Source organism: Canis lupus, chromosome 10 (assembly GCF_011100685.1).
Source record: "Canis lupus familiaris isolate Mischka breed German Shepherd chromosome 10, alternate assembly UU_Cfam_GSD_1.0, whole genome shotgun sequence".
Classification (NCBI taxonomy): domain Eukaryota; kingdom Metazoa; phylum Chordata; class Mammalia; order Carnivora; family Canidae; genus Canis; species Canis lupus.
In genome coordinates, this window is record NC_049231.1 from 57959587 (window position 1) to 57971266 (window position 11680).

At 42.8% G+C, this 11680-nt stretch overlaps 1 protein-coding gene across 1 annotated transcript in view; it reads right to left on the reverse strand.

The window, feature by feature from the left end:
• Nucleotides 1-11005, reverse strand: part of EFEMP1 (EGF containing fibulin extracellular matrix protein 1) — a 61417-nt gene extending 50412 nt beyond the window's left edge. Inside the window, 5 exon segments of the mRNA XM_038551301.1 lie at nt 4419-4608; nt 4610-4833; nt 4998-5046; nt 9614-9701; nt 10899-11005. Coding sequence (XP_038407229.1) covers nt 4419-4608; nt 4610-4833; nt 4998-5046; nt 9614-9694 — 544 coding nt within the window. The 5' untranslated portion in view covers nt 9695-9701; nt 10899-11005.
• Between the last annotated feature and the right edge of the window lie 675 nt (nt 11006-11680).

Here is an 11680-nt window from a genome sequence, read left to right on the forward strand (position 1 = left end):
TTTTTTTCCTTTAGGCCTTAAAAAAGGGAATTTTTTCTTTTTACCTTTTTAGTTGCTCCTGCATCACAGACAATAGTAATAAAAATAAAATCATTTAAGGTACAGTTAACATTTTTTTTAATTTGACAAAATTTTATAGATGAAGCATGGTATTTAATTTGGCAGTGTAGTAACATTTTTTCACCAGCAGAAATGTGGGAAAGTGAGTTACCTAAGTATGTAGGTGCTAATGTATAGGTACTCTGCACATGCAAAGTCTAGAACAATGTGGAATCCAGTTTATTGACAAGCTGGCAAGTGGGATCCTGACAACAGCAAAGAAAGACTTTGTCCAGGTACTTAACAATCAGTGAAGTTTGGTTTTTGAAAGTTTAAAATAGATTGGAAAGAATTATTTCACTGGGCAAACAATGCCCTGATCTGAAAAAATGGCTTTAACGTTGAGACTTTCTCACTCTTGACTGGGAGGTGCAAGAGATTTGGTTATTGCGGGTGTGCTAGAGTGATCAACCATCCCATTTGCTTAGGACCGAGGAATTTCTCAGAACGTGGGGCTTTCAGTTTTCAAGCCAGGATAGTCTTGGGTAAACAGAGACTGTCAGAAGGTTGTGTATTCACATCTCTCAATTATACCTTACATAATACAAGCCAGGTACTACACTTGGCTTGGCTCCATAATCGGCTTCATTAGGCATTTGTATCAAGTTGATTTTTTGATGTTGGAGTTTCTTTGGCAAGTTAGTAATGATATCTGTAAATCCTGACTGATTTTAGTAATGGATTAGTTATTAGCTATACAAAATACCCTATGTTTAAATGTTTGAAAGTTAAATTAAGTAAACAAATTCCTTCACATTGGGCAATTGATGCTCTTACTTGCCAGTTCCCAAATGATTTTTTTTCCTACAAGAATGAGGCTTTTAGAAAGTTATATATTATTTTAAAAATTCCTTTCTTAATTTGAACTAGTGATTTCTAAATCCATTACTTTTGAGGAAGAGTAACAGAAACTTGCAATAAAGTTGTAGAAAAATAAAGTGACCCATCAATGCGTTATAATATATTCCCCATTCACTCAGCTCCCTTTTGGAGCAGATTAAGGTCTGTTGTCTTTTTTGCAGGTGATAGCTCATAGAGGAACAATTTCTAAAACTTTGTTTATACATGACTCCAGGTATGTGACAATAAAATGATATTCACGTAGTTTTATAGCTGCCAAGGATGGTGTCTGTCATTTGAAATTCTCAGTGCAAATTGCTCCCCCCAGCATTATCCATGGTTGGCAAAAATTCTCTGAAAAAAATTGCTCAGTGTGAATTGATATTTGGATATAATGTTGCTTTTTAAATCTCTTGCTTTTGCACAAAATTGAAAAACTATAGACAAATACATGAAAAGGAATAAAAAATATGTTTCACTGAATGTTAAAACACAGATAGTTGGTCAGGGTTGTGAGATAGAGCTCAAGTCAGGCTCAGCGGGAAGTCTGCTTGAGATTCTCTCTCTGCCTCTCCCCCACCATATAAATAAATAAATAAATAAATAAATAAATAAATAAATAAATAAATCTTTAAAAAATATATTTATAAAAGGAACTACTCTTAAAATATTTACTGGTATTTAAATTATTAGGCACCATCCATAACTAGTAATAATGTGTTCAAAGGTACAATTGACTTTAACATTGAAAGACAGTACAGATTTCAGCCATTACATTAAAAAAATGCCCTCAGCTTTAGATTATATAATGATAAACTGTACCTGTTGAAAAATATATGTGGAAAAAAGAAATTATTTTAATACAAATATGACTCATCTGTAGACATTCATTTATTCTGATCCAGCAACCATGGTAAATGCGTTTGGATTACTGGGCATAGTATGAAACATTTAAAAGGGAGTGGAGATCTTTATTAAAACAGAAGGCTCTTCAAACTCCACAATGATGTCAGAAATATAGGTCCTTGGAGCACATTATTGTTTTAAGCGGAGGTCCCTGCACTTTCACATTGGTTATAAAACATTATTTTGTGCTGCTGGCCTGGAATGAGAATGTCATACATCTGCAGGCAATTAGAAGAAGCTGGACTGCATGTTTGATTAGCTCAATAATAAACGGGCACAAGTGTGACTCCACTTATGTTAGTCAGATTCCCTAGACAGATTATCCTGTTGTTATCATATGAAATAACCCCCTTTTATCAACAATTAAGTAAATCCACATTTATGGGCACTTTGCAAAATTGTGAGGTGGGAAGAAATCCAACTTAAGCCTTAAGTCATCCAAAAAACTTTTAACCCTGCTTTCAATGATACTGACCCCAACCCCAACTTTATAGAAATTGGTTGAATTGTGTAGAACAGTTGGGTTAGAAATACCCTTGTGTGTACACAATCAGTAAGTATGTGTTTAGCATCTATCATAAGCAAGGCATTTAATAGTTTTAGCTTATAAGAAAAAAATCTCATAAAAGTAAGAATTACAAATGTTTTAATCTGTGAAATGTAACTTTTTCTAAAGTCTAAATCTTTTTAAGAAAATTAAATAGGATTTCATTTTTATTATTCATCTTTTATTACACAGTTTCTACTGTAACCAATGAATGTTGTAAGTCTTGAATATGCTCTGTCCTGGAACTTCTTCATTCAGTTCTAGGCATTGTTCTTGAATTCAACCACAATTATCAGTGATAAGACTATAAGCCACTTTGGGAAATGACCCATTCATTTATCTGTTTTTTTTCCCTCTTTTAAGTACCATTAAAATATACATTTTAAGCATGAAAAATAATTCAGCATATAAAAGTCAATACTTAAAAAGATTTCAGCATAGATTTCCAGTTTCAGAAAAATACCACCAAACCATCTATTCCAACCATATATTTAAATAACACAATTAAAAGTTGCTATCTTAAATAAACTGAAGATAACTTCCTATCGATATTCATTCAAACACATACGTAAGGTAACCTCATAAGGCTATCTCCTTGACATAATCCTTAAATTAGATATTGGAATATCAAGCAGATGCTGAAGCATTCATCATCAATATTGGAATTCTGACTCATGACAGTAACACGAAACAGATGCTGATATGATGCACCCTCTGAAAAGTGACACCATCACAGCATGGGTAAGCTCTTGATGTGGGGTACTTAAAAATTGAACACAAAATACAAAATAATAAAAGTCAGGGCATGATAGGTGTCCTTCATTCATAAGCCATTTGAAATCTATCTCCTACAGAAGATAAAACTCAACACTGGTGAATAAAGGGCAGCATATCAGAGACACAGAAGATGCTTCCTTTACTTAGGTGATCCTGATTCAACCCCTTAGTATTGAGGGAGGAAAGTGATCTCTTCCTCACTTATGCACAGGTAGAAGGTAAGAACTGGACCCTTTCTATGGGCCAGTGTGTACCAGGCACCTGTGGTGTCATATGGGATCTACTCTGTCAGCCTCTGGTGGTGAAAAAAGGAGTCGGGGGCTCCTATGGCCCATTTCAGTAACAAGCTCCACACTAGGCAGATCTGAAAGGGTTTGCTAAATAGGAAAAGGGAAACAAAATCTCTAAGCACAGTCTAGTTAGCTAATATCCTACACATCTTCAAAGCCCAAGATTCTTATCATTTTGCTAGCATGAGTCTACAGCTGTTTCTAGAATACACAGTGATGTGTACTCCTTGTTAAAATAAACAGAAAAGTCCAAGCAGATGGTGCCATGGTGCAAGTGATACAAGCAAAATGTACTCAGATGAGGACTTAACAAGATATAAATGTGAGTAGGGGAGATTCCTGCAAAGGTAACAAGAAACAGAAATCCCGTTTCTTTATTCCTCAGCGAGAAAAATAAATTAGTGGCAAGTGCAATGAAAAGAAAGTTTGAGAACCCAAAGGTGGACATTTATGGAGTAGCTTGACAGCACAATTTCAAATTCCAAATGAATAACCTGACTGCTCCTTCTGATGCCTGGGTTTGGAGGCTAGTTCTGCTCTCACCACCTGTGTGGGCCCTGGTGCTCAAACTTGGCTGTCTGCTGGAACCACTGTGAGGAGCTTTAAAAAATACCAGTGCCCAGAACTCACCCCTAGAGACCGTTATTTAATGGGGCTGGGGTGTGGCTTGGAGATGGAGAAGTTTAGAAGCTCCCAAGTGGCTGCAGATAGATAAGTGCAGCTAAGGTTGACAATCACTGATGACCTCTCTGAGCCACTGCTTCCTCATTTATAAAATGAGGACCATACAGGCAGCAACCATCTTTTAGGATTTTTGCAATGATTAAATGATAATTCAGGCAAAGCACTCAGCACAACTGTGAGATGTGGGAAGCTTCTCAGTAAAGGCGAGCTGTTATCATCCTCACCCCGAGGTGCACTGGGATCAGAACATTCTCGTTAACATAAATCATGCTTACCTTGGCACACGTTATGCTCACTCTGTTCGTAGCCCGTTGCACACTGGATCCGGTGAGAAGGGTTGGAGGGGATGCGCTGAGGGTCAGCTGGGTTCCGCCGGATGACAAAATTATTTCGGCCAGTCTGCACTTCAGGGCCTGCCACGGCGGCAGCACTGGCAACGAAGCCACCGCCGGGCATCACCCCACTAGGTGGCCATGCCACTGGCTGCCACGGTCCCGGTGCCTGTCCCAGACGCGGCGGCTGCATTGGCTGCTGCACCCACGCCCTCCGCTGCAGGTGTTTCTTGTTGAGGTTGTTCATTATTGACAATAATCTGGGCTGTTTTAGGAAGGCAGAGGTATCCTCCGTAGTGGTTGACACATTTCATCCCACCTTTGCAAGCGTCTGGGACAATGTCACATTCATCAATATCTGTGGTCAGCAATAAAATAAATCAGGAATCTTCTTAGAGGGAAATCTGAACATGTAAAAATATGTTCATGCCTTTTTGGTAAAATACAAACAGGACAGGAGGAGTAACATGAGATGGAGACAGAGAGCTATGTTCAGGTGGGAAGTCTTTGAAGTTGGCTCACCTTTGCACTGCTGTCTTACAGGATCCCACTCATATCCATCTGTGCATTGCTGTGAAGAAAACATCAAAGATGGGACCAGGAGACAGTTAATTGGCATATCCGCTTCCTAAGAAGTCACTCTAAAAGCTGCATTCTATGGCAACAAGTTTTGCTCTAGAGTCCTAGATAGATGATGAGATGGGTAGTTCTCGTGGTTCGTTCCTTCCTTCCTTCCTTCCTTCCTTCCTTCCTTCCTTCCTTCCTTCCTTCCTTCCTTCCTTCCTTCCTATCCTCTTTCCTTCCTTCCTTCCCAGCTTTCCTCCCTTCTTCCTTCCTTCGGACAAAGCTGTGCATTGGACCACTTCAGGGTTCCGTTCTCAATCACCAGCTGCCTTAACACTTGTGTTGTATTTGGTACAGTTGCCCGTCACCATCTCAGAATTCTTTTCTCTGACTCAATACTGATCTTCTCTAAACTCTCTGAATGTCCTTTTTGCTTTATTTGCCCTTCTCCCACATTATACATTTTACATTAAAAAAAAAATTCAACCAAGTTCCTTTTATCAGCCCTTGACCCTTCCCTTCCTCTCTTAATTCTTTTGGAGCATTTTAGCACCTGCCTTTCCTTATTCCTATTCAGCTGAGTCTCGAGCCTCCTACTCACACCCTGGCCTGCCTCCTAGCTTCAGTTGCTACAGGTCCTTTCTAGTTCACTCACTGAACAAACCATCTGGTGAGTACCTTTTCCTACAAGGCACCATTCTGTTCCCTGGGTATGCAAAAGTCATGAAGGCCTTGTCCTCATCCTCAAGTGGCTCACAGATCAGAAGAGGAGACAGAGAGGTAGACAAGTTGGAGTAAGATGTCAGGTGCTGTGACACAAGCATGCATGTGGAAGGAGTGATGGACTCTGTCCAGGGCTGTGTGGGGGTATAACAGGGTGCAAGAGAAGGCTTCATGAGAGAGGCCACAAGTGAATTGGGCCTTACAGGCTCTTCCCAGGGAAATGTGGGAATTCTAGGATGAGGGACCATGTGAGCAAAGGTGCAACATTGCTAAAGAGAGAAGGAGTTGCAAATAGTCTGGGTGGGGGGATGCAGTTAGAGGGACAGGCAGGAATCAATTCCTACCTTGAATGTCCATGAACGTAGACCCAAAGGATCAGATTCTGTAGGTGTAGGTAGGAGGCTTGGAATCTGAATTCCTAACAAGCATCCCAGGTGATTCTAACACAGGTTGCCTACAGGCTACTTCTTGAGAAACGCAGCTATAGGTGATGAAGCCCCAGAATAGTTTTTTTAATTGATTATTTTGTCCCTAAAGCATTTTTAAGGAAAATATTTGACCAGATGCAGATTTGAGAAAGACGCTTCACGAAAGATTGAGCAAAAAGTAGAGTGAACAAATACACTTGAATCCTTTTAATAGAGCTGAGAGTTGCTTACACACACAACAGATGCTTGGCAAGTAAATAGCTGAATGGAGACGGGGAGCTCAGTTTAAATATTTTAGCGATATATCTGAAACTTCTCAGGGTGAAAACTAAACTCACTTTATCTCCTAGGCTAATTCTTTCTAGTTTCTCCCACTTGTCCAAGGCACTACTACCTTTCTTGGGACCCTGGATTATAATCCTAACACCCACACTGACTTTTCCAATTGTGTTCCTTCAAGCTCTGCTGACTTTGTGTCCATGTCTATACCTACCACACCGGTGTAAGCCTTCCTGGCTTCAAGCATGGCCAAGGCTGCTTGGGTGTCCTCCATGTCTCTGTGCCCCACACACAGCCTCCACAGCAATCTTTCTTGCTCTCTTGATTATGTTACTCCCACATTTAAGAGCTCACATTGCTTGCAGACCTCTCAACTCCCACTTCTGTCATCTTCAGGTTCCCCGCACTACCTAGCTCCAGCCCATCTAACCTGGTCATCTCCTCAACGTGTCTTGGTTATTTTTACCTCTAGACTTTGATCATGACACTTTCTCTGATTGAGGTGCCCCTTTAGCCTTTCTGGATTAGTCTGACATCATTACTTCTTTCAAGATTCAGCCTAGAACTCGACTTTTCCCCATCCAGTACTGACATTAATTATTTACTTGCTTTTCTATCTCTTTAGCAACTTGTATAGTATATATGATTTGTACTTGCTTAGGAACTTTGTAGTTCTCAACAGTATTTTCCTGGGGCAAATTCCCTGAGGTGAAGGTCTGAGTTTTCTTAGTAAACAAACTTAAATTTTGCTGGTGGTAAGAAATGCTTATGTACATGGCAGCTACTTGGCAAGGAAATGGCTGAATGGACCCTAACTTTAAAATGGAAGGGGAATATGAGGCTGTCTCATGGATATGAGCTCAATCTTCCAAAAAGTATCTTTCAAGCCAGGCACAATGACAGTTCACTTTGAATAATCTGTATGCTAGCTAGCTAGCTAGAGAAAATATGCAGATTGTTTTAGGTATTTAGTTCCAGTACATTTAATATAGGCCTGTTATTAAACAAGCATAGGCTGAGTTTAGCTTCACCACTTGCTGGCTGTGTAGCCTTCAGCAAGTTAGATGCTCTCTTTGATATTCAGGTCTGCTATTGGTGAAAGGAAGATGATACCACTTACCTCATACTTTGCTGTGAAAATGAAAGGAGCTAATGTCTCCACAATGGGGTACTCACAAAGTAGTTACATCTTATTCTTTAACCATGAATTATAGGTCATACCCAGTTGAAGAGAAAACAGACCTAATTTTAGAACAAAAAGGATGTCATATCTGGAAAATCTGCTATAATAATAATGAATCCTAGTTAGTGGTCTAAAACTATAGTGTTTAATGCACAGTGACCTTTCTCTGCTAAAGATGAATGTGATTTAGTTGATGAACGAAAGAAAAGGGGGTATAAGACAGGCAATTCTAAAAGCAATAAAATATTTTATTGGATAAATATAAAAATGGGTAGTTAATTTAATTTTATCTAAGAAGGTAGTAAGTTTAGCCTGAATAATAAAACATTCTCATTTGAAGATAAACAACACATGTATTCATTTCTCATGCTTTATTTATCTTCAGCAAAGGAAGCAACTATATTTATCATTAAGTTAACAAAATATTTATGTGAAGCCCGATTTGATTTATAGTTGATCTGAACAACAACAAGGAACATTTTCCAGATGAATATTAACATTCTAGGGATAATAGGATACCGAAAAGTGAGATAATGTTTATTATCAGTAATTGACATTAGCTCACTTTTAGGAGTTTTATTTTCAAAAATTTTTCACATTCTTTTGAGTAGGATTACTTAATTTTAAATTGGGAGCAAGTAGAAAAATATGTTTTTCATATTCTGATCCAGGACAAATGTCACTTGCCTCACAACACCGGTTAAAGACTAGAAAACACAAAACAAAAACGAACAAACAAAAGAAAACACAAAGCAGAGGTGCAAACAAACTCACTGGAAGTGAGGTAAGTACTGTCACCTGTTTTCGCCACATCCATTCCTGATAATAGGATGGGTCTGATGAGTTTTCAATATTTTATTAACATTGCTTATTTCCATGCAATCAACTAATTAGTCAAATATTACTTGGAAATAATCAGATGCAATTAATTAAAAATTGCAAATTAATTAGAAAATGCAAAACCAAATTTCACACAATGCATTTTATTTTATTTTTAAATTTCTTAAAAGATTTTATTTATTCATGAGAGACACAGAGAGAGAGGCAGAGAAATAGGCAGAGAAGCAGGGAGAAGCAGGCTCCATGCAGGGAGCCCGAAGTGGGACTCGATCCCAGGACTCCAGGACCATGCCATGGGCCGAAGGCAGGTGCTAAACCACTGAGCCACTCAGGGATCCCCCACACAATGTATTTTAAGACCACGTTAGCCAATACTGCATCCTGGTAGCACGTAAATTTTACCTGAAGGGCATGTATATGAATTATCAGTTATACCATAACTGAATATATAGTCTTTATAAGTTTAATAAGGGCCATTTACATGAGAACATAAGTCACATACACAAATGAGGTATGTGCTTTTGTAGTGTATGTTTTTTTTTTTTTAAGGTTTTATTTATTTATGCATGAGAGACACAGAGAGGCAGACACAGGCAGAGGGAGAAGCAGGCTCCATGCAGGGAGTCTGTTGCAGGACTTGATCCCCATCCGGAAGGTCCAGCCAGTATCATGCCCTGGGCCGAAGGAAGGCACTAAATGGCTGAGTCACCCAAGGATCCCCTGTAGTGTATGTTCTTATTGGACTTGTCTTACTCTGCAAGTTTTGGTTTTATCTGCATGCATATAGGAATCCAGGCTTTCCAATTCTTATCCTCATTCATTTATTAAATGTGTTGGAAACCTGTAGCTTACTTTAGTTCTTGTTTTTAAAGGGTCTCCTTTTTGAGTCTTGCAGAAATCATTAAGTTTCAGTCCCTATCTCAATTGGTGATCTAAAAGAACTTTTGGAGGGACCACGAGTGATTTAAACAAATCTTAAATGTGAATCCTACTAAAGCGTTGTTTAATTTATTACCCTCTACAGCCTACAGCCCACATACACTGGCAGGAATGGATAAAGTCCCCCTTGTGTCACAGAATCCCGCTGAACCACACTTATCTCAAATTCCATCGCCCCTTACCGTGTATGTGATGGTTTCTTCGGTGTCCTGTGACTTGACCAGCGCCAGAGTCATCATAGTTAGGAAAAGGGCTTTCAACATCGTGAATCTCAAAGAAAACAAAGGACAAACTGATGCTTAGTATCTGCTGCTGGAGAAATAACAAAACCGTAGCTGTGCAGAAACAAGCAAGGAAGGGCAGGAGGGAGAGGCTGAGGTTCCCTTATACCCAGTTTCCAATCTACTTTCTCATTCCCCCCCTCTCCCCCCTCCCAACCTTCCCTGGGCCAAATGAGGCAGCAAAGCCTGTAAAACGGCTGCAGAATTACATTTCACTTTACTCCATCCAGCTGCGCTGAACATATACAAAGGATATTCAGCGGGCATTTTATACTGCACCTTCACAACAGGCTCCAGCAAGGGGGTGGAAGGGAAAGAATTTCAAAGGAGATGGTGCATGTGCGTGCGTGTGTGTGTGTGTGTGTGTGTGTGTGTAAGAGACAGAGACACAGACACACATGCACACACACAGAGGAGGTGGAGGGGCAAGCCTCGGATTCCTTGAAATATTAAGGCTCTCCCTGTATGCTCACCTCCGGCTCCTGAAGTTCCTCGCACAGCTCAGCAAAAATACCCATGAACCAGTATGAATTACCCTGGCTTCAAACTTTTTTTTTTTTTTTAAACAAAACTCAAAGGGCAACCTCCTCCCCTAGTGGAATACCTGCCCTCCAGGGTTCCTTCTCACATCCCCCAGAACAAACTCCCAAATGGGCATTTCTGCGCGCAGCTCTGTGCGGAAGCCCCAGGTTGCGCGGAGGAGCAGCCCGGAGCGCCCGCTCGCCTCCCCCCCGCCCCCCGGGGGGCTTTTTAGTCCCTCCGGTGCCCGACACGCCGCCTTCAGGCTCGGGCTGCGCCGGGTCCGAAGCCGAGGCAGTGGTGCGCAGTGGTGCGCAGTGGTGTGCGGGCGGCGGCCTGGCGCCCCCGGGGGGTGAGCTCCCCGTGCCTGCAGCCAGACCCAGGCTGCAGCCCCGGAGCCGCCGCGCTCGCGTGCAGCCAGCGGCCCTGGAATCCAGGTGCGGCTCGAGGCTCGTACCTCGCGCCCCCGGAGCGCTCGAAACCTGGGAGCCGGCGGCCGGCCCGGCGCGCACACCCGTGCCCATCCCGGCAGCTGTCACCCCGGGCTCGCCCGCGCCCACACACGGTCCCGGACGCGCACCTCCGCCGCGCTCCCCGCCCGGGGGCCCCGCACGGCCCGGCACCCCCCGCCCCCCCCGGCGTCCCCGCGCGCGGCCGGGGCTCCTACCTGCGCGGCCGCGCTGCTCTGCGGGCCGGGGCGGCGGCGGGAGAGCGCGGGGGAGCGCAGCCCGGTGGGTCCGGACGGGCGAGGTCTGGCGGCGGCCGCGGCGGCGGGACCAGGCGGAGGAGGAGGAGGAGGAGAAGGGGAGGGCAAGGGGGAGGGCGGAGGGGGGCGGGGAGGGAGCTGAGGGAGGCGCGAGGCCCGAGCCCGGCGCCGCAGGCCCCGCGGGGAGCGCTCTGCGCAGCCGGGTCCGCGCGCCCCCCCAGGGCCCGGGCCGAGGACGGCACGCTGGGCACTGGAGGTCTTGGGTTCGAATCAACCCTGGTGATGCTCCAGCCTTCCAGACAGTGTCCGGTGCCGTGCTGGGGACAGGGGACACGTCTCTCCAAAGAGAGAGACAGAGACAGCCGCTCAGGGTCCTGAGAAATTGCTTTAACTTTTTTTTTTTTTTTTCCCCAATAAGTGGATCCTAGGACAGCGAATTAACCGCACTCATTGAACCGGTTCTTTTGCCCTTTCTTTCAAACGCTTTATTTATGGGTTTTATGATTTGAGGTCTGCTTCCTCAAATGTAGGAAAAAAGAGAATCCGTTCATTCAACAAACGTTCTTGACCTACTATGTGCTAGGAGGGGCAATGAGCCAAGGATAGCTCAGGCTAACGACATTGTGAGGTCAGGTTTGTTTTGGGGCTCACAAACCTCTCCTGTTGATGGGCCCTTTTTCTTACCTGCTGCTTCTCTTCTGTCCACCGGTTTGCTCACGGGAGTCCCCCAGGACTGGTTATTG